The following is a 23,565-nucleotide window of genomic DNA, read 5'->3' as shown; positions in this document are numbered from 1 at the left end:
AGGAAACCTTTTTAAAATTATACATGAATATACCATTGTCGGGTCAGGGAGACTCGGAACCCTCTCCACGTTTAAAAAAAATCGGAGTGATTGCGCTTTAGAATTACAATTCGGCATTAACAGCCCCCCCCCCCCCCCCCCCCCCCAAGAAATAAACAAAAAACTCCACATGAGTGAGTCGGGCCCTCTTCATCAGTTTTCTAAAACGTTCGAGTCTCTGGAAATAGTAGCATCTCCAGTGTTGACAATAACATTTGATTAGAACCATTTTAACAAGACCTTGGACTTTTGGTAGGACGTAACTATTCATTTCTTGCGTCTAAACAAGTTAAAAATGACGCAAGTTTCAAGTGAAATATAGTTTACACAGATTGCCTGGACTTGGCTAAATAACTGTTAGCCAGACAAAGCTGTTTATATCAAAGAGCTACACCAATGAAATAAACAGGCCTACGCCACTGTGCCGTTTGACACAACTACCCAAAGTCAAAGCTATTGTTAAAATGGTTCTATAATTTGTGTTGTCATGATTTTAGAATAAGATATATTTATTATTCCGGAAACTTAGGTTCCGTTTCGGTGGATTTTGATATTCGGTTTACGCGGATATGACGCGACTTTCGTCTGCGGAAAAGTAGAAAAAGTGGCTGGTTTCAAAATAAAGAAGAATGCCGACTCCACCCACCAAGAAAAGAAAAGAAAAGGGTACGCATAACTAGAATACTCTGTGAATATTGATCTTAAGATATGTATATTTATATATACGAAGCAGATTTGAACCTTTTCGTGTTGAATATTACCTCGGAATATTGTTTTTAGCATGGAAGCAAAATATAAACAAAGTCATTCTATATTTAGAGGTCGCGTCATGGTGTACACATTGTAAACAAAGTAATATTGGAGTGAGGTTGAAAAATTGTGTTCGGAACACGGTGGCCAGCAATACCTTAAAGCTTAGTTATGTAGTTTAATTATAATTTATAATATAAACTTTATCCAAGTTTGTTCAGAGTATGACTTTCCGGATATCAACATTATCATAGAGAGGCTCGAAGGAAAGGGATCGTCCGTGATCGTGATAAGCTTTTTAAAAATGTTATAATGTGATCAAAGATAACACAAAAGCCCATTGAACAGCGTGGCAAAAAATGTACAACATTTTTGTATAAATTAATGATTTGTATTATACGTACAGTACACTTGTTCATAAATTGCACATGCAAATATTATACACTACTGTACATAATATTTGTATAAATTACTTTTTCACTTACTTTTTATAATATGGGTTATATCTGCCAGCTGAACAATTGATTTCTAATAGTCAACCAAAGTTTGAGTTTCGGCTGTCAAGTTATAAGCGAACTACAGAGCTCACAATTCTTTGTAATGTAAAATTAGCTCAGATTATGTTTTTTTTGGGTTACATTTTGAATGTTGAAAAAAAATATTTCCATTTTTAGACCAAAAATGAATGTGACAGACGTTATTAACTAATTATTAATGTTCAGATTGAATTAGCAGATAGAAGAGCCATATTGAAAAATAACCTTTACTGGTCAGGCACGTAGCATCGTTTTTGAAAGGGGAGGGGGTGGGGGGCAGACTCATCCAAAAAATCTTGAAAAGAAAAAAAAAAGGTTACTTTCAAAATCCTAATCCGTAAAGGGAGGGGGAGGGGCAAGTATACTTTTCAATTCAATTCCGCTGTTTATTTCCTTATTTTCTATTCAATTTTTACATGGTCACAGAAAAGTGGGGGGGGGGGGGCAACTCCGTGTTAATTCAATTTTTTGTATGTAAATTTAAGAAAATTCTTTGCCGCGCAAAAAGGGGGGGGGGGCAGCCCCCCTCCCGGCCCCCCTGATGCTACGTGCCTGCTGGTATACATTTACATCTTTCTTTCTTTAAACAAATTATGATGAATTGATTGTAAAAAGTTAGTTAAGTTGACTAAAATACTGCACATCAGTACGTTCAGTAAAACATCTCCTATATATGCATGGAAGCTTGACTCTGACATCATCAAGGTTATTTCGTGCAGCCCGTGCTTTTTTTTTAGGTCGCTGTAGGTTTCAACCAATCGATAAAGGGCCAAAGGGGCGTGTAGATTTCAGTCCTATCAATTTCCTGTCAGTTTCAGTCGCTGTAGGTTTCGACCAAACGATAAATGGGGCATGTGGATACTGGATAGCAGTCTCGTAAAGTCGTTATACTTTAGTAGTCTGTCCCAAGTTATTGCTTCCATGACGTGTTGATGATTTTTAAATACAAGTGAAAGAAATACAGTTAAAATCGATGAAAGGGAAATTATCCAAGATATCTTCATTGACTCATTATCATTTTTTATTCATAAATGTTCACAGGAACGGAAACAAATATCTTAAGGATATTTGACATCTTTTGAGAATGGCAAACGTTAAGAATCATAAATATAACTGTGTGTGTTTTTTACGTTTACTTTTTCTATAATAAACGACATGATCTGATTATAGATACATTATGCGTTAAAAATGCAAATGTTCCTCTACTGTCACTTATTCTGGTTTTTGCACAGATTTTCGAAACATTAATTGAATAAATTAAAAATTATTTTAGCATGTATGCCTGTTGCTACAATGCATGTGTGAAAATTACTCTTATACAGATCAACATGAGGATAAGAAGGAACCCCCTGTCAGCCCTTTGAGTGCGTTCATGCTTTATGCCAATGACGCCAGGCCACGACTAGAATTGGAACACCCCAATATAAAGGCCGTGGAACTGAGTGCGAAGTGAGTTTCCATATAAATGTAGTTTCATATTTTTAGTAAAGTATTCATGTTTGAACTTAGTTTGAACATAAAGTCCCATTTAGTAACTGTTCTATTTTAGAAAAACAAGTGTATGTAAGTGTTTTTAGCTCACCTGAGTTCGTTAAACATTGTTCCTCGGGTAAGCGATGTAGGCCATCATGGAAGTTTTGCATATACACGTATTTAAAAACTGACACAAAACTACAAATCTTTTATGCATTTTTAGAAAAGGTGCTTCATATTTATCTAAAATTGACATATTTACCTTCATATGCATTATAATGATACAACTTTTAGGCTCTCCAATTTCAGATTAGTAGAATCCTGGAATGATTTGCCAGAGGAAGAAAAAAGGATTTACCATAATCGCTCCGATGAGTTGCAAAGAAAACCGGGTCCAGGTAAGGAGAAAAGACGGATCTGTGTATGTACATAAATATTCTCATATTCATTATCACGGCTTTGTATAGTTGTGGTGCTTCGATGGATTGATTTTGCATTTCTTGTAACAATGATGTCTAATGCAGTTTATAAACCTACAGTATTTATGTAAATGAATTAGATCATTCATTTTTAAAATACAGATTTTGGGCGGAAATCACATGCAACACACAGACAAAAAGAAGAGCAGAAGTCAAAACGAAAGGGCCCCGACCGACCAGAACATTGCATAATTGTACCCAATTGTAAAATGAAACTTATAGACTCTCCATTTATTCAGAAGTCGAAGCGAAGAAGGTATGAACTGCCGTACAAGTATCCCCGAAGCTCGGAGTACCACCAACCACGACCCAAACCTCCAAAACTCAACCCCATGAAAAGGCCGCCCGCGCCCCGCCCCCTCATCCGCAGTTATCCCACATACAAGGAGCGGATCCAAATGATGGAGCGTGGACTGTTTCACAAACAGGCGCCGCCCCACATCGGCGTCTTCAAACGAAGTGAAGACAACCCAGACTTGCTTATTGTGGACGATTCAGGACAGACCACAATAACGTTTCCAAGCCTGGAAAAACAGAACGGCTATTCAAAGGGCTACAGTTATGGGCCTCAAGTCCCTGGTCTGAACGGTAACAATTTCTTCCATCCGAGAATCATCGGAGCCGGGCCTCACTTTGCTCAGTATCGAATGGCGTCGTCCCCAGTGAACTTTATTCCGGGGATTTATCCCCAGCCGTACCAAGCCTACCGTTACCCTTACCTACCTAATGTTCACGGGCCGTACGTTCAGGCCCCTCAGATTTACCAACAAGCCATCCCCATCCCCACATCTCGGACCATGTTCTCGGAAATCGAGTGTTCCCCGACCACCACCGGCTCCATCACCGTCCGGTACGAACCCGTGGCCACGGAATCGTTCGAGAATTTCGAGATCTCGGACGAGGACTACTTGGACCACGACCCGTTTCTAAACCTCGATTTGAATGAGGACGACCTTCAGATAGAGGGGGACGAGGTGGAGTTTGACATGATGGGGCTGGACTCTGACCAGGAGGGACAGAAAGAAGAGGAAGTCTGCGACGATCTGGACGACATTAACCCGACCATCGCTCCGTTTGAAGAAGGTGTGGTAAAATTTATAACTGTAAGCAGTAGTATGCGGACATCGTCGGAAATCCACAATTATAACGTTTTATAACAGTTTTCCGTTGATGGTTTTAACGTTTTAAAGCGGAAACTTGCCATGGGTTTCCGATGATGGTATTAAGGTGCTAGGTTGTAGATATCTTACTTCTGTAATTAAGGTGGTATAGAACACCTCTCGATATTAATGTAGATAAAAGTACAACTTATAAAAACCCCAGCACGATTCGAACTTGTGATTTCTACTTAATTAACGCTTTATCCCATTGCGCTACGCTGTTAGGTAACAATTTAGTGAAAGAAAAAAGTTTATAAAATTTTGCTAGATTTTATTTTTTATTTCGATTGGAATATACGTCACAATTTGAAAATGGAGGTGTCCCATACCACTTTAAGTTATATTATGACATGCATTTAAAAATAAACAGTCTGTACGAAAAATGTACGATGTAGTTAATGCAGATTAACCTCTATATCTCTTGGTGAATGTTTCACTTTAAATTTAGAAGCAATTTTCAAGCAAGTGTGTGAACTGTCCCGCGAAATAACTATTTTCTCTAATTGTCTGAAGGTATCGACCAATACTTGTCTGTGGATGGACAGCCCTACGTGATGATACCCGTGGACATGGATGTGGCCAAAAAACTAGGATGGCCGATCCACATGCTGCCCTCTGTCCCTCAATGGCTGTCCAAGCTTACGGAGTAAGTCTCAATTTATCTTTTGTAATCAATTGAATGGTTCTTAGAATCTTGGGCCATTTTAACAAGAGCTTGGTCTTTCGTTGGGGTAGAACTACATGTATCTAGATTTGCTCATCAAATTTTTCTGATTTGCTAAGAGAAGCTCATCAATATTCAGATTGTCGAAATTGGCTAAGATTATGAAATTTTCTTTTCTAAACAATAGTTAATAGTTAAAAATATAATTTCTAAAAAATTTAAACTATTTAAGGTAGATGATCATGTGATATATGATTTGTTGACTACCCAGTCTTCTCAAACTGATAATGTAGTGTTCGACAGAAACCTTAAAATCCTCTTTATAACACGGTTACTTCTAAAGTTGAAGCATTTTGTATTTCAGCAATGAAGTGACATCATCTGGTATTTCCAGTTCAGAACTACTTTTTGACAGCCTACCCCAATTGGATTCTACCTCACCACAGCCACAAAATAACCTCATTTTGAACGATTTCGAACCTCAACAAGAAACTGATATAGCAACAGAAACAATTAGAGAGGAAATGTTGGGATCGCAATCACAATCTCCAAAGAGCCATTTCGAAAAAATGGACTCCTCCGAGTCCAATATGGATCAGGATCAGTTCGACGTCGAATCGATGCTCAGAAACGACGCTACGTGTCGAATCAATGTCTGCCAAGAGGAGAAGATGCTGCCGACAGCCACGGGAGAAATGATGGACTGCTGTGGCGATAGCAAAGCTGAATTCGTGTCGGCTATACCCGACGAGCGGGGAGACCAAGGAAGGCCCGTTCTGACCAGTACCCCAAACCAAAGCCCAGGGAGAAACACGGCCTCCTTAACGAAGCCGTCCGACATTGAACATTCCCCTGTGAAATCTTGCCACTCGCCAACCTGCTCCTCTATTGAATCGTCTGATCAAGGCAGCCAGCGTAGACGCAGGAAGCAAGAGGAGGAGGCCCAGCATTTTAAAGACGTTATCCGACAAGAAACGCACTTTGATTCCAACGGTGTGAAATCTGTGAGCTGTGGCTCCGCGACGAGGAAACCGTCCGTCATTCTGGAGAGTCTGCTAGAGAATTCCGACACGGAAATGGAATGTGGAAGCGGTGCTGACGGTAAACGGGAGGGGTTCATGGAGAAACAAGATTGTCCCGAGTAGATTGTGTTTATGTGCTTTAAAGTCGCCATGATTGTCGAAAAGGTACATACATGTATATTAAGTCACTGTGATAATGAAAATGTGTAACAAATCTGTGAATCATTTTGAACGATGTTTATAATCCAAGATTATACAATTGGGATTTTTTTAAACGTAAACATTTAATTGATACATGTAAATACATGTATATTTGATCGTTTTACGCTTGATCCTAAATATATTTTTTCCTGTAGTACTACTTATAAATGTAAAGTGTGATAAAAGTAGAGAACAATAGAACATACTTGTCTAATAAAGATAAAAACTGCAGCTATCCAAAAAAGCGTATGCAATGAATTCAACAATAGTTTGTATTTATTCAAAAACTTAATTAAATAAATGAAAGATGTTGTTGTGTTGTCCTTTGAACTCAAAAAGGGAGACATAATCTTTTATGCAAATACGTCTTAACTGATAACTAATATGGTTTAACACAGTGTTAACATTGACAATAGTAAAATGTACTATCAAGTATCATAAATCACAATACTTTCAAATATGTTGAATATAACCACCAAGATAATAAAACGTCAGGAGAAGTGTAGTTGAAGGACTCTCGATGAATTATATAAGAAAACGAAATTTTAGTTTAATCATATCGGAAGACGGTAATTATTATGGAAACGCGACACTAGTTTAACATACGTGTACTGCTAAGACAAAAGCGGTACTTTTAAAAAAAAACCAACTCAATCCACATGAGCAATCAATGTTTATTAGGATGGTTTAAATAATTTTAAAAACAAAACAAAAAAATAAAATCTGTAAAACGTGTTTGAAAGAAATGTTTAACTAGAGGGTGAAACTTATCATATTCAATTCTAGTAGGATTTTTTATTTGATGTACTAGTACGAATACTAGAAATAATGAGTTTCGGATAAGCACGCCATTTTTTGATTAAGGAGAATGATGTATTGTCAGCCTTTGCAAGCTATCAAAAATGGAAGATTTCTTGCTTAATATCTAAACAAGCAACTGAATGTTCATATGATTCTCAGTTAACCTGCCACATACGATACTCATGCATACAATTCGATATGCATATGATCAGATTATTATATGATTTTCATCTGAAAGGCAATCCACATGAGAATCATATGTGGCGAAAGTGCCTATGTGTATATGGAACAGAAACCAACATTATGTTAATCCTGAGCGTTTTCTTGTAAAGCACTACAAAGCCTTTGCCAAAACTCCTCGTATCCAGCAGGGTCGTCAGGGTATTCAATGAAGCAGTCTCTCTTTAAGAAATCCGAAATCTTCTTAGGATAGCCACCGCTACAAACCTCGGGAAGAAGAATAAGAATGACGTATCTCATGGATTTCCTGACCTCCACTCCTTCTACTCTAGCCATGTTCAGTTCATAGTCCCTCCAAGCGGACTTCAGGTATCGTTTTGAGACGACACATATCGTTTTTCTGCTCTCTTGGATGGAGCGCACGATCTGTTGGCATTTGAATTCACCTGGTATGAAGGACCGATCTCGGATAAGAAGTTGAACGCCGTTGTCTTGTTCTAATTTCTGAATCATGTCTTTTATCACGAAGTCCCTGTCTTTGCTAGTGTAGGATACGAACGCATCGTACAGGAACAAATCGTCGGATGACGAGGACAGCAAATGGCTGTCTCTAGCTCGCTGGAACAGGGTGTATCTCATGTACCGAATTTTCCATCGGTTGCGGTAAAGAGCTACACCAAAAATGACACTCAGAAAGCAAGTCCCTGTTACCGATATGATTATGTAGTAAAGGGTATACGATTTGCATTTCTCTTTTAGCTGGCTGATAGACTTGCTGAATTGTTTAAAATTAATGTTCATGTAATCTTTTTGAGCGTTAGAGCACGTGTATAGATCAATATTTTTGAAATGGGCTCTGTTTACGAACATCCATTCCAGGAAATTTAAATTCTCACAAGTACAGAGTAATTTGTTGTTCCTCAAATTGATAGATAAGTTACCTCTTGCAAGAACCAAATCTAGTTCCGCCATTCCTCGCGGCGATATTGTTCCGATTCTGTTTTTGGATAAATCAAGTGTCGTTAGGTTAACCATGTGTCCCATTGCAACACACCAGTCAGACAACAGGTTATTGGAAACATACAAGTGATTAATACTCCTCAAATTTTTGAAAAACGGAAATGGTAACGCTTGTATTCTATTGTACGAAATGTCTAAAAACTGAAGTCGACGTAAGTTTCTAAATATTTTTCCAGTTAAGTCAAACTGAAATCGCGGACCAAGGGCATTTTCTGCTAATTTAAGTGTCAGTAAACCAGTTAGATTTACACCTACGTCTTTACCGATGTTCGCACAAAAGTTCTTTGACATATCTAATACGGTTATGTTTTCAACACCATGCATAGGCCCAATCCACGAATGAATGATATTGTCTTGAAGATACACTTGCCTTACTACGTTTGGCAAGATCCCAAATTTGACAACCGTTGAAAAAATTTTGCTCGAGTTTACGTACAATGTGCGAAGAGAAGGGGGCGCTGAAACGGAAATAAGCCGCCCCGATGTGTTGGACCATAAAGGATATTGCAGATCATTTTGACAATTACCGGGATGATAAACTGTGTCGTTTTTTAAAATGTCCAAGTTTTCTTTACATCCAGAAATGGTCCTCAGAAACGGAAAAGGGCTGTTCCTTAGACTGGCGTTAATAACTTCAACATTAACGAGTGAATGATACTCCAGAACATACGCCGCGGCTATCAAGCGGTTCCTTGCGATAGAGAGCCTCTTGATGGATTTTGGTAAGCGGGACAGCACGCACGGTTCTAGTGTTTCAATGCGATTAGTGGCGATACTTAGTTCTAGAAGAGACGTGTTGTCCAGGTGTGAAAGATGATGTCGTTGGAGAATGTTGCTTCTTCCGCCAGGACACGATATCTGGTCAACCTTCAACACTTTGATGTTTGTCTGGTTTAACCCGTTTGTTACATTTGGTAACACGGCTAATCCAAGATGTTCGTTATTGGAGATGTCCAGGTACTCGAGTTTTCGTAAACTCGCGAAAGCGCCATTGTCAACAGTTTTCAGAATGTTGGATGATAAATCCATATAAAACAGGTTATCTAATCCCTCAATTTTGTTAACATATGTAAGCATGTTACCCGACAAGTCAATGCAGTCCACGTTCGGATGAAGAGACTCTGGAAACGTCTTACGCTCGCACCCAGAATAGTTAGCCAAAAAACTGCAATTAATTGAAGGCTTTATCTCCGTGTAACAGAAAACACTAAGAACCACAGTTTCCAGCCAGATCAGAAATATCCAAAACCCGAGAATACATCTCATCTTGAATGTTATTGTACAGGTTGGAGGCTCGAGGTCAGTAGTGTTGTTGGTTTGTTTTTTCTTTTTTTAAATACACAGATAAGACGAGTGTTTGTCCCTGGGACGGGTTTCCGTTGATAAGCTGTATCAGTGCTTAGTATGGGGGGAAAACATTAAGCAAATAGTTTTAGCAATCTGCGTCACTATGTTCTAAAAACCAAAAGAAGGACACGTAAGGAAGTTTTTAAGGGAAATGATGTGTTGGGATTTAAAAAAAAATATCAGATATATACTTTTTTTGTTCCTAATTCTATTCGAAACTTGTGAACATATTGTTCATGAGTATGCTGTATTATTTGCATGACACTAGATACTTGCATGTATTTAATGATCAACGTTTTACTTCCGATACCGATGTTTAAGCCCTTAAGATTATGATGTAATTGAAAGTTCGTCCAGGTTTAGTCATGATATGAAGTTTGTATTTATACTGATAAAGTGTAATGACATACTCGTGCACAACTGATGAAACTCGAATTGTATTCGGCCTCGCTAAGGGTATAAACTACTAACGAAAAAAGGGGAATTTCGAAAATATTATTTACGGAAGATAATCAAATAGTTTTCACTTATATTCTCTATGCCACGTAAAAGTAATTGATATTTGGGAACTGACATCGTGCGTAACGTAACTTCTGCATAAGCTGTTGAAAGAAATGTAACGGATAGAAAACCCGTGGGTTCTGACAATGTATAGAATGCCGAACCAAAGTACATTCCATGATGCTAATACATAATTATATATCTGTAGTTGTGTTTGATCTCTCCGTATTTTTTCCGCATGCACTCGTCATTTAATTTGATCCTGACTGACCGTTTGAAATGTAATTATATACGTGCACCTTGCCAGCTACTAGTATCTTCAAAAGAGCAGGCACATTCTGCTGTCGGGACATTCGTGTCCCCGTAAAGGGAGGCATTTTCACCCAGAACTCGAAAAAGTAATAGAATGTCCATTGCTATATTCCTCAGAAAGAATCGGTGAGCATTTGAATTGCGTAGTATGTTCGTTTTCTATTACATATACACTTTGATTGACATGTTGGTTTTAAAATCAACTATCTTTTGTGTATAGAATTTTTCTTCGTTTTATAGCTCACCTGAGCCGAAAGCCCAAGTGAGCTATTCGGATCACTTTTTATTCGGTGTCAGTCTATTCGTATGTCTGTAAACTTTTGTATTTTCGACTTTTTCCCCAAACCACAGGCTAATTTCAACCAAACCTGGCACAAAGCATCCTCAAGTAAAGTGGATCCAAATATTTGTTAAAATAGAGCGTCACGTATCGAGATAATCAAGAATTTTTGAGAATTTGTTAGTATCTTTAAAAAATTTTCCCCAAAAAAACCAATTGGCTAGAAAAGATTTAACTTATGTGGAAATATCATCAGGTATAGTGCAAATTCAAGATTGTTCTCTTGGTGTAGAGTGGGGCCATATGTGGGTGTCGAATTTTACAAAGGAATATATTTGGAAAAAAAAACTTTGAAAATCTTCTCAAAACCATTTGCATAAAAAACTTTAACCTGTGTTAAAGCATCCTCAGGTAGACTAGTGTAGATTCAAGTTTGTTCAAATCACTATCTCAGGAGGTAGGGCGGGCCATAATGGGGGGGGGTTGAATTTTACATAAGAATAAATATAGACAAAGCTGAAACTTGTTTGAAGGCTTTTCCGGGTTGTGCATATTCATGTAGTTTAAATCAAATAATGATCCCTGGGTACAAGATGGAACCACATTGGGAGTAGGGGACAGTGTGGTTTACAAAGGGATAGAAAAAATCTGCTGTACTAAATTGTCAAGATATTTTGAATTTGATACTGTAATGCTGATTTGATCGGCTATTGTTGCTCGGGTGAGCGATGTGGCTCCTGGGCCTCTTGATTTTAATTTGAAATGAGAGGCATGAGTGCGCCTTTGAATTTTCGGGAAAAAAATGAAATATCAGTTGATCTTTAATAATTAACTGGTTCAATTAAAAAAAAAATATGGTGTTTAATTTCCATTTTCCTTTATCGCCGAAGAATTTGTATTGTTTTATATCATTCAGATGCATGTATAAATATGTCTACTTACTCTCTGAAACCCATGGCGAGTGTCGTTTACTCTATGGCCACGTGTTTGAGTTGTTTTTATTTTCGTTTATCAAGTTTTATACCTGTATACTTTCTTATAAAAGATTCTAAATTTAATAAATAAGAAAAAAAAATTAACGGACCTCTGAATCTCTGTCATTTCTTGATCAAAATTCAGAGACCTGTAGGAAAGTATAATGCGAGTAGATCTCAGTTAACTTTTACTTGAAAAAAACCTGAAAAAGACACTTAGGAGATTTTTTTAAAAAAATCCCATTTTGTGCATAGACGAATCATTCAAAACGCAATTATATAATATGAATCCCTTACGTTTCCTTGCACTAGCTAAAACTATTACGCTACATTTATATACATGTACATTTGATTCACGCCACTTAAATTAGAGTGGACATGTAAGTGTTAAGTTCTCTCGAGCAGGGTACACCCAAACTCAATTAAAAATTTTAAAAGTGCATTTTTTAGACAATTTGTACACAGAATAAGTAATATAAAACGGCTTTTTTTTAAAATTCACACTTTAATAATCACATGTATCACGTACAATTAACTAATTATAATTGCTATTTTTACTTCTAAATGCTTTTTGGTCATGTATTTTCGATGTGTACTCCATCCCCTGATCCAAATGCATGTGAGTGCAGATGATTATACATGTATATGACCGCCTCATGGGTTTCATCATAATCATGGGGGGGGATGCTTCCCCCCCCCCCCCCCCCCCCCCCCGAGGTAGATGTCCAATTTAAACCTACCACAACACAAGGTTTTCATTTAACTCCATACCTAAGCCAATTTGAAAAAGCTACCTCATATGCAGGGTTTAGGAAATTTTCCGCCGGGGGGGGGGGGTAATTTTTGGTTGGAATGGCCTAGCTTTTTTCGGTAATGTGAATTTTAATATAAATAATAGTTTGATTTTTCCAACTTGTGAGGGTCTCCATTGTAAACCAGCGCCGCTCTGTGATGGTTATCCCCTAATTTGAAACCACTGTCCACTTGAAATGACCATAGAGTCATGATTGATATTTTGGTATGGATACATTGCCTATACACACTGTCGTATTTATAGCACTTACAGCACTAACTTTGCTTGCGAGATGCTCATTTGCACGTATTTAAGCCCCGCCCTAGCAAACGATAACTTAGTTTACATATTGGTTATAAAGGCTCCTTTGCTTATCATGAATATTTATACGCAGATTTAATTCATACGCAGATTTAATTTTCTTTTTGATGTCAAGAAAAAGATAATTTAAATTTCATCGCAATTGTGTTGGATCATCAGTCCCCTCTAAATAAAAAAAAATATATGTTTTAATTAAGCACAACTGTTGATTACTAAGTCCAGACAATTAGGGTGTTCACTGTTTGAGATGCAGCTGAAAATAGCGGACGAGAAGGATGACGGACAACCAATGACATCTTAGTGACTCATTTATGGTAGGCTACCTTCATCATATTCAGTTATAAAATGTGTTGTGAGCCAAGGTCATATTATACAACACACAGTGAGTTTACTGTCACAAATTCAATATACGTTACACACTAACATTTTACAATTAATGTAATAAATCGTATCAAGAAGCTGCAGCTGCTGTAAAGGGATGAAACAGTAGCTTAGCGGTTGCCGTAAGTATTTGCTCTGACCGAATTCCAACTTAATTGCATCGGGATCGAGTGTCTTGGTTTACTCATGTCTTTAAAACTCTTTGGCAAGCCAAGCTTAGCAATCAAAGCGTCAAGTGTCTGTTGGAAGCATTTTGTGTGTCATTCGGGTCTCGGGAGATAGCCTGATACGGGCCGTCACATTTTCGGTGATTTAACATTAATTTCATGAATGGGAACCCTGTTATGATTGTGCTGTGAAAGAAGTAAACATGGAGAAGCTTAGAAAGGCCATGGGGCGTAGCCCAAACACAACCAAGGAAAGCAGACACGAAAGTAAGAAACCGCCGGCTGAACTTAGACAGTGTTAGACTCAGAGGACAGTTGTTCTTTCGAAAGTAGTAACATTTATATCTCGTTTGTACAGTACTGTTTTGTTACAGTTGATCATATCGTGACTGGATTTTTGATTATGTCTTTGATTTCAGGTTTTTTTAGTCATGTGGGGAGCCTTTTGAAACTTTAGTCTTGTTTAAGCCACTCCCAAAAACTCACCTTTTGATATTGTAGTTGTTTGATCCTTAGGAACTGAGGATATAAACCTGGGTTGATAAATGAGAAAGCAAAGGAATAGAAAAACAGGGGTCTTGGGTTCAATTCCTGGTCTAGCCACTAGCTTTCCTTTATTGCGATTGACCTGTTCCATGGGTCATTTAACTTACTTATACATACATATATATGTAAATAGGTAATTTGCTACAATGGTCAAGCAGTTGAAAAAAAAAGTAGAAAATAGTAAAGGGAATTAAAAATTTTAAGTAAAAGAAGTAAGTAATACACATGTAGGATTGTCATAGCCATATTTTTTTTATCCCCCCCCCCCAAAAAAAGACAAAAATGTAAAGGTTTAATAAATAAAATCTGAAGAAACATATTTTAATTAAAAACAATTTTAAAAATATCTATATCAAAATATGATTGCAGAGTTGGGAGAAGGCTGGAATGAAAACAAGGAGGCGGTGAAAGACGGAATTACCTTCCACATGAAATATCTTGGATCCACCCTTGTAGAAGAGGAAGAAGACAGTCAAAGCTATGGAGATGGTGTCATCACGAAAGCACTGCAAAGCGTCATTGCAATGGTAAATGCTTTTTTGAAGTGCTTGGTTTTCCATGAAATAACACAGAGTTAAAACAAACTGGCCTATGTATTCAAGTATACAGTTAATGAAGTGATTTTTCATTATCTGTTTTGACTTTTGAGTATGACTGTTATAAAGTGATTGAAAACTTTTATGTAAAAAGGTAAAGCAAACCTTAATATTTTTTCTACTAGTATATTGATTACAAGATTATTATGGATCAGTACAAGAATATTTTCTAATTTTTTTTTGTAATCCGCCATTCCAGAAAAGTAAATATTATTTGCCTCCTGGTGTAGAAAAAAATTGATAACAACATTTTCCAAATTCTAAAAGTTTGATGCAAGTATTCTTTTTGCAAGTTATTGAAATATATTGTTTGAATATATATTTACACTATATTGTACCTCATATCAATTCATTTAATTGTCCTTATTTTCTAACTACAGTATATTTAGTGGGTTTTTTTTTAAATTTCACATCAATGGACACACTTGTAGTGTAAAAATTGGAAAAGACAACTAAGAAACAGAGAAGAAATTATAGCCAATGAAATTCATTGGGTCAAAGCAGAAACCTTTTCTTAGATTTATTTTAGATTTAAATTCCTTTAATGAGCATGGATCAGGGTGGTTTAATCTACCAGATATACTGTATTCAGCATTGTAGTAAATTCATCTTAAATGTATATGTGTTTTATTTGGGGATGGATTTCTTTGTGTATGTGAGAAGAGTACCAGTAATTGTGAGCAGTTTTGCTAGGTTAAGTGCTTAAAATCTCATAAAGTTGTTATTATAGATATGAAAGTTGAATAAAAATACTTCAGATTTTACAAGAATAACAAATAGTGTCCGTGCATGTATCATACTTCCTTTTTGAAAAATTACTTGCAGTACTGTTCTCTACTTATGAAAGCTAATACATGTACCACATACATTTAGAATTCTTTTCCTCAAAAACAATCAAACCGGCTCCACTTTGAGCATTCCCCTCCTCCCAATTTCTTATTTTCAGGCTTTTTTTTCAAACACCACAGCCAGGTTATGGAAATTGTTAAATTTTTTTTAAAGTTAGGAATGAAAGATTTTTACAAATGTTATTCATTCAACAACAAACAATCCTGATATTTTAGCCCATTAAATTTCATATTAGATAACTGAATCATTTGATTTGTTGTGCAGACCTTGTGAAAATGTGATAATGTGTAATTTTAATGGTTATAAACTTTTATATTGTTTTATTTATTTCCAGCTATTTACCTAATATTAAAATATTTTATTTCTGAATTTAATTATTTAAAGTTTATAACCATTAAAATAACACATTATCACAAAAAATTTCAAAACTATGAATTTAAAAATTAAGTCTCCGGATTTTGATTGGTACAGGCAAAATCTTCAGGGAAAAAATTACCGAAAGTCGCACTGACTGTCTCTGCGAAAGGAATACAGATCTGTGATATGAGCAATAAACAGGTGCTTGATGAGATATCCATATATAGGTCAGTGCAGTGCCTTGCATTGTGGAAAAACATCATACAATTATTGCCATTTAATGAATTAAGCTCAATTTGATTCATTGTCTTTGAAAATCATAGAACTATTTTTAAAAATAATAGATTATTTTGATTAAAATTCTGTATTTTTTTCAGAATTTCTTTCTGTTCTGCTGATAAAAACTTTGACAAAGTGTTTGCTTTCATGGCCAGAAATTCTGTGAATGAGACCATGGAATGCCATGCCTATCTCTGTGATAAACCCAAAATAGTGAGTAGAACTTCATTACTGCTAGAAAGAATAATCCTACTGTGACCAGGCTATGCTCAGGTCACAGTGGGTCCGTATGAAATCTGTCATTTTAACGATTGAACATTCTATCTACATTAATTACTGCCACCAGAGCATGTTTAATATTTTTGGTAATGCAATCTCACAGTATATTGATATAAGATATGCAGCCTGGAAGAAAGATACAAGATTCATATTTATTTGATGTTTTTGGAAAATACTAGTAAGTCAAAGGTTGAAGTAAACTACCAGAGTTTAAATTTGGTACCTTATCGATGTTTTTAAGCAATATGTGGCTTGAAGTCATCAAGGACACTTTGCCATGAAGTGAAATATCGCTGGTTCAACGCCCACTGTGATTACATGTACTTAGTATTGTGTGTTGTTGTGTCTTTAAATGAAGGAATAAATAGTATTTATATCTGCATCATTTCAGTTCATTAATTTAACTGAAAATGAATACCAGCTTATGAGTGAACATGCAATGGACAAGTTTCCTATACACGGGAGTGTCCATGACTCATTCTTATAATTAATGGCATCACAGTAACTGAAATAAAAGGATTGAACTTGCCTTACATATAATATTTTTTGTTCATATGGTGAATCATTCATATACATATTAAGAAAAGTTTCCTTTTACCAATTCTTGTGCATTCAAGTACACTGTAAAGGAGATGTATTATCAATATGCATGGTTTAAAGAGTTTTTTTTTATATTTATCAGAAAAAAGTTGATTTTAGTTTTTGCAAATTTATTACTGTTTAAAAAGCATGTAAAAATATGTGCCAAGAGATCTTTATCTTTGCTGTAATGAAGTATAAAGGAAGTAAAAGAAGGAAGCCAGATGGTTGTGCAAGTGGTTGATAAGATTCTTGGTGACTAAGATTATCATGAAGAGGTATGACTAATAACAGGAAAAAAAAGGAAAACAATACTTCTAGCTTCAATAGATATTGGAATGGTGCTCTGATATGAATTAATTTTCATATTCTTTTTAGAATGATAAAACTAGAGATTAGATTTTAATTGATGTCAGACTTTGTTTTGCTTTAATTTTTTTTTTTTACCAGGCACAAGCGGTTACTCTGACAGTGTCAAAAGCATTTGAATTGGCAACTGATTTACATAACGAGAAAGCCATTACTAGTCCAAACAAAGAAACTGTTAGTATTTAAGAATAATTTTTTTAGTGATAGATTTACATTCCTTTAGACTATTTAATTTAGATCCTTGCCAGGAGAATGGATATCAAAACTCAAGAATAAAACATATTTTTTAAAGTTTTTGAGGAAAGCTACCTGGTATTATTGATAGGTTGTTTTTACAGCTTCTAATTATCATAAGTATGAACTGTGTTTAAAAAGATTATTTATTATTTATTTATTGTTTTTATTTAAAGAATAATTATTAATATTAATATTTTCAAGAATAAACAATCTTTGTATATTTATAATGAATGTTTTTTCTTTTGTAGAATAAAGATGCTGATAAAACTGTTGCAAAGTCAAACAATGTTAAGAATTCAGAGAATAAAAATTCAACAGGTAAGACAAATAAATTTCAATTTTTTTCAGGTATTAATAGCCTAAGGACTAGATACATGACAAAGAAACATATTTTGTTGCAATAATTGATTTAAAGATTTACCGTCTAACAACAGTGTAAATATTGCACTGATTTTTAGCATATCATAAATTATCATTTTCACCAAATATGAGTATTGTTTTTGTTTTCTGCAGTAAATCAACCAATCCCTCGACTCTCTAGTCCCAAAGCCAGTCAAGATATCCTTAGTAGCAAATCACATCATAGTTCAAAATGGGTAAGACACTTAAAAAAACATATAGCCGTGAGGCCCTCAAAATAATCGTATTGGTTCTTGGGCACTGCTGCATGAATTCAAATGTTGCCACATTATTATTTATTGTCATTCTAAAAAGGGAATAACTCAATTTCTTTCATGAAAGAAACTGCAAACCAAAATTGAGTTTTTCCCCATTTCAATTTTGTGATGAAAAAATACTGAACTTCACGCCTGCTGCTTTGTATTTTAAAAAAATTTGACCTTAGAACCAAAGCATTTTGTTGTACAATCAAAAGATTTAGTTAGCATGTCCCATCCGATGATTGTTTAACTTCCACAACAGAGAGTGGTTAATATAAACTTACAAATGATCTCATTGTTTCAAGAATACAATAATATTTAACCACATCCAAATTAAATATTTTGATAATCAACAAACTGTTATGACCACTCCTTCCATTCTGTGAAAGATTTAACAAAGAAATACTTTATGACATTGTCAGTATGTTATTCAATCACAATGATTAATAATATATATATATCTATATGTTATATGCAAAAAATGTTTGTTAAACCTCAAAGTTTGTTAATGAAACATTTTTCTCAACAATGGAATGTACCTTCTTTTTGACTTCAATAATGTAGTATATGTTCATTTAGAAAAATATTTATATATTTTTTTATATGAGCCACATCAAGTAGGGCTTGGAATGTTATGTACTATATATATATTTTTGAATTTTTTAGCAAAGTTTTGAAGATGAGAATTTGGATGAAGATGATTGTTTTTCTATGTAAGTATTTATGAATTCACGACCAGAACTTTTTCTTCTTCTGTAGCAACAAACAAAAATATTTATTGTATCCATTTCACTTCAAGTGGTTTGCTATTGTGAAATTGTTAACATATGTTTCAGAAAGTACAGATGATGATTCATAATTTAATAGAATTGTTTCCAAATTTTCAAATGTCAAATAAATTAGTCGCTACAAAGTAAACAGCAAATTTTTGGATTTGATTCAGATTTCAAGGAAGTAGAAATATTTATCCTTTTTGTCCTTTTTTTTAAATTATCATTTTGTTTAACATAGTTCAATTTGTTCAATTTAGTCTGAAGGTTATCTTTTCTGGAAAAAAAAATGATTTAAAAAAACCCCATATAAATCAAGTTTTATAAGATAAAGAAATCCTTGTATTTTTAGGTCATTCACTGATCAGATCAGATATCACAAATAAATAAAATAGAAAAAAAAACAGTAAAATTATATTGTGTTAACTTCTACCCTGGTAAAATTAAAATGGACAGTTTACGAATTTACTTATGTAAATATACAAATAAGAGTGTAAATGAATTTTCTTAAATACTTTTGGCAAAATTTTGTTATTTCACCTTGGTCAAACTGTCCCCTTAATCAGGATTTAAAAGACCAACTGTTTCATTTCACATTTAAAGCATATAGAAACTCAAAAAATATCTTTTTTTGCATCAGGGTAGAATAAAATAAAAAGCAAATCAAATACTCAACCATTATTGCAAAGTTTTTTTTAATGCTGCAGGTTTGTCAGTTGATCTATACTTTTAAAATATCTTATTTAAATCTACTGATAAGCACAGAGAGCAAAAGTAATTAAGATAAACATTTGAGCCTTGGATTTGTGTTTTGACCTAAACAACACAATATATATTGTACATGTATATATTATAAGCACTTGTATCCAATCTTTAAGAGAATTAATGGACTGATATTTCATTATCTTCTTAACAACCAGGCTAGCAGTGGGGAGGAGCAAGGGCCTGCAGGGATTCAGAACTGACCTCAGACAGGAAGATATAGATGATGGCGTAAACCAGTACATGAATGGTAACAGCTCTCAACTGTCTAGTTCAAAGACATCGTCTATGGAGGATTTGATGTGTCTGTGAAGTCTCTATGTACATTAGGAATCTCTTCCTCTTCTGAATCTTCTGTTGTTTTTGATAATGGGTTTGAAAATGACATCAAAATACAAGGGTAAAAATGCCAAATGTTATGTGTGTATGTGAACAATATCCCCTTGAAGAGAATCTTTGATAATTAAACATCAAACAACTCTTAGAACTGAGAAGATAGCAGGCAGTTAAAGTGTCTTTATTCAGTGAGAGAAGAGAGGCATTGATTATATGTGAAGGTTAAACTTTGTGTGCTGCCCATTTGTTACTGCTTTCTTTGTGTCAAACATGATGTTCCTGTATTTATTTTGATATGATGTCTGCCATTTAGTTTTACACTTCGGCCCGTAATTTGTGGATGTATTTTCACTGAAAGTTTTATGTCATAGGAGTAAACAGTAATGTTTATCATCACAGTTTTAAAAGCTACATGATAAGCGTCAAAATCTCACACTATGATTTTTTCTCTTTTTGTTCATCTTTGCTGGCCAATTAAGGACATATTATTAAATATGGTTAACAAAGATTATTTTGTCTTGTTTAAAATGGCACCTTCATCTGTATACAGATTTATTCGTAGAGCAAGGCTATTGTTTGCTCTGAGACAACATCGATATCTGTAAAATTCAGATCAATTTATTATTGCATTGTGTAAAATAATGTACACCAAGCAAAATGTTTCTTTTAAATTAACATACAGTTATTTCTAACTATTCCCCTAGTGGTAAAACCAGGGGGACTATAGTCCAATCCACACTTTGCAAAAGTTGTTTCCCTTTGTGGGGTCAACCCAAAGGTCAGAAGGGAAAAATCTAATTTCCCCTTTATGCAACCAAATATTTGGACACCCTGTGATGAAATCTGTTTGAGTTTGAATTATCACTTTAATGTGTTGGTTGCCACATTTTTCATGTTAAATTTCAAAGTTACTTACCTCTGAACTACATAGACTACTGTAAAAGATCTGTGGGTTTTCCCCAAAACACTATAAGGTTTTCCCCAAAGATGGCAACCAAGGGACATATTTTCTTGCAATAATTTGAATTCAGTTATTAGAATTTTAAAAAAGCATATTTGTTACATTCTGCTCAGTACCGGGCGAAGTTTGATCTAAAAGAATTTATATTTAATTTCTCTCAGTTTCATTAACTTATTACCATGAAGCTCCTTAACTTTGACAAGAAAAAGCAAATTATTGGGCAATTTTATTTAAAATGCTCATTTATAAATAATGGGCATCAATTTTAATTTAAAAGCATAATAAAACATTTAGATATGAAATTTGGTCACTGATAACAGATGATACCTGCTGGTGCTAAATGCTTAGAAATTTTATTTCATTTTTTTAAAGATGGAATAACTCAAGTATGTTCTCTTTTTTACTAGTACATATATGTACTTTTACAGAATATGTCTTATGTTGTGACTGAAATTTATATTTTTTGTATAAACATGCTTGCAAAATGTCTTAGTCTCGGCACCACTTGAATTTTAAATATTTTTTTTTAGAATTACCAGAAAATGAATTATATCAAAGCATTGACAAATTTGGTAGGATAGATTCAAGTATCAAATTGTTCAGATCATTGCTACAAGTAATTATGTTATACACGTACATAAATTAAGCGTGCATATAATTTCTACCTCATTATCTAACCTCCCTTAGACACTTGTATTTCAAGTTGATGTTTCAACTCATGGATCTACATGTATAGAGCAATAATTACTGGGAAGATATGTTTGTAGCATCCAGTCTTTTTAAAGTTTAAATCCTTCATTTGATCTCAAATAAAACTCATTTTATATAGTAGGGCATTTACCAAACGCATGAAGGATTTGATATTTGTTGAATTTGACATTTTTTTTAGTTTCGGTAATTGCATGAGTTATGTAACCCTAGATGATAGAATTCAGATTATGAATACAACAAATTATATATTGTTGTGATAATTACGTCCAATGAATAGTGCTATGTGACCTTCTGAAAGTTTCCTCGACATTATATACTTGTCATATATAGCTACACGAATGTGAGAAATACTGAATATTCAAACAAATAACAATTTCACAAACTATTAAATTCATGTTTTATGAATGGCACCAATAACGTTTGATAGTTGAATTCAGACAACCATATGCAAAGCTTGATGTACAGTTGAGATACATAAACACCGATATTTAATTAAACTCTTATAAATCTTTTATAATTCTGATGTAGATTTGATAGCTGTACATGTTGATTGGCATTTTATATTCCTGCTCATTCAATGTACAATTTTTTGTATGATCATCTTTTAACAAAAATTGAAAAAATGAATTTTCTCGTGTATCAATACTGTATCTATTATGTTATCTATTTTGAATAATTATGCTAAATGCTTAGTATAATAATTAAAAAGCATGCCTTTTTTGCAGTAATGATGTTGAATAAACTTGTTTTCAAACAGATTAAAAATGATTTGCTTTTTTTGTGGTTTGGAATTTTTTTTTATAAATATTTAATATATGATGATAATATTTGGGTATAAATTTGACCTTATTTTAAAAAATCTTAATTAAAATATTATTTTGGTATAATATAATTTAGTCCCAATTCCATAAATATATTGCACTAATGTTTATGAAAGTATACAGATTAATGCACGCTAGAAAGTTTGTCTAGTGTGCTTACCATACTGAAATAAACCGTTTTTAGCTCACCTGAGCTGAAAGCTCAAGTGAGCTATTCTGATCACATTTTGTCTGTCGTCCGTCCATCTGTCTGTCTGTCCGTCTGTAAACTTTTCACTTTTTCAACATCTTCTCAAGAACCACTGGGCCAATTTCAACCAAATCTTCTTCTCAGAAACTAATCAGCCAACAAAGCTGAAACTTGTGTGAAAGCATTATCAGGTAGTGTAGATTCAAAGTTGTGAAAATCATGACCCCCGGGGGTAGGGTGGGGCGACAATGGGGGGTCGAAGTTAAAATATGAATATATAGAGTAAATCTCTAAAAATCTTCCTCTCAAAAACTAATCGGCCAGGAAAGCTGACACTTGTGTGAAAGTATCCTCAGGTAGTGTAGATTCAAAGTTGTGAAAATCATGATCCCCAGGGGTAGGGTGGGGCCACAATGGGGGGTCGAAGTTTTACATAGGAATATATTGAGTAAATCTTTAAAAATCTTCTTCTCAGAAACTAATCAGCCAGGAAAGCTGACACTTGTGTGAAAGTATCCTCAGGTAGTGTAGATTCAAAGTTGTGAAAATCATAATCCCCAGGGGTAGGGTGGGGCCACAATGGGGGGTCAAAGTTTAACAAAGGAATATATAGGGTAAATCTTTAAAAATCTTCTTCTCAGAAACTAATCAGCCAGATGATTCTTTATAATTGTTAAGACTTTGGCCCCAGGACATTTCTTTGGCCTCATGAGAAGGTTCAGAGTTTGATGCACGTTTATATCCCATATATAAACTATTGATAAGAATCTTTTTTGAAAACTGCAATACTCAACATATGATATGACTATAAAATCATCCTGTTAGAAAAGGGACTGATGATTATAAACATAAGAATATCCAGG

At 34.6% G+C, this 23,565-nt stretch overlaps 3 protein-coding genes across 6 annotated transcripts; 2 read left to right on the top strand and 1 right to left on the bottom strand.

Annotated features, from left to right (window-relative positions):
• Positions 1-584: 584 nt before the first annotated feature.
• LOC105345296 (uncharacterized) lies at positions 585-6,634 on the top strand. Its single transcript, XM_066072311.1, has 6 exons — positions 585-705; positions 2,648-2,774; positions 3,108-3,196; positions 3,380-4,360; positions 4,951-5,083; positions 5,466-6,634. Exons 1-6 carry the CDS (start codon positions 669-671, stop codon positions 6,244-6,246), a joined length of 2,148 nt encoding a protein of 715 aa, XP_065928383.1. The 5' UTR covers positions 585-668; the 3' UTR covers positions 6,247-6,634.
• A 344-nt stretch (positions 6,635-6,978) lies between these two features.
• LOC105345295 (toll-like receptor 4) lies at positions 6,979-9,591 on the bottom strand. Its single transcript, XM_066072310.1, has one exon. The coding sequence runs from the start codon at positions 9,589-9,591 to the stop codon at positions 7,432-7,434; it is 2,160 nt and encodes a 719-aa protein (XP_065928382.1). The 3' UTR covers positions 6,979-7,431.
• LOC105345550 (low density lipoprotein receptor adapter protein 1-A) lies at positions 9,484-22,111 on the top strand. Of its 4 annotated transcripts, none has more exons than XM_034476524.2 (9): positions 9,484-9,624; positions 14,317-14,474; positions 15,864-15,976; positions 16,127-16,241; positions 17,337-17,429; positions 17,741-17,810; positions 18,006-18,088; positions 18,818-18,864; positions 19,842-22,111. In XM_034476524.2, the coding sequence occupies exons 1-9, from the start codon at positions 9,597-9,599 to the stop codon at positions 19,993-19,995; spliced, it is 861 nt and encodes a 286-aa protein (XP_034332415.2). In that variant the 5' UTR covers positions 9,484-9,596; the 3' UTR covers positions 19,996-22,111. The 4 variants fall into 4 exon arrangements, with proteins under 4 accessions (XP_034332415.2, XP_034332416.2, XP_034332417.2 ...); XM_034476525.2 differs by lacking the exon at positions 9,484-9,624 and adding an exon at positions 12,963-13,167; XM_034476526.2 differs by lacking the exon at positions 9,484-9,624 and adding an exon at positions 13,210-13,356.
• Positions 22,112-23,565: the final 1,454 nt, after the last annotated feature.

This window comes from Magallana gigas, chromosome 9, assembly GCF_963853765.1.
Source record: "Magallana gigas chromosome 9, xbMagGiga1.1, whole genome shotgun sequence".
NCBI classification, from domain to species: domain Eukaryota; kingdom Metazoa; phylum Mollusca; class Bivalvia; order Ostreida; family Ostreidae; genus Magallana; species Magallana gigas.
This window is presented reverse-complemented; position numbering and strand designations above follow the sequence as displayed.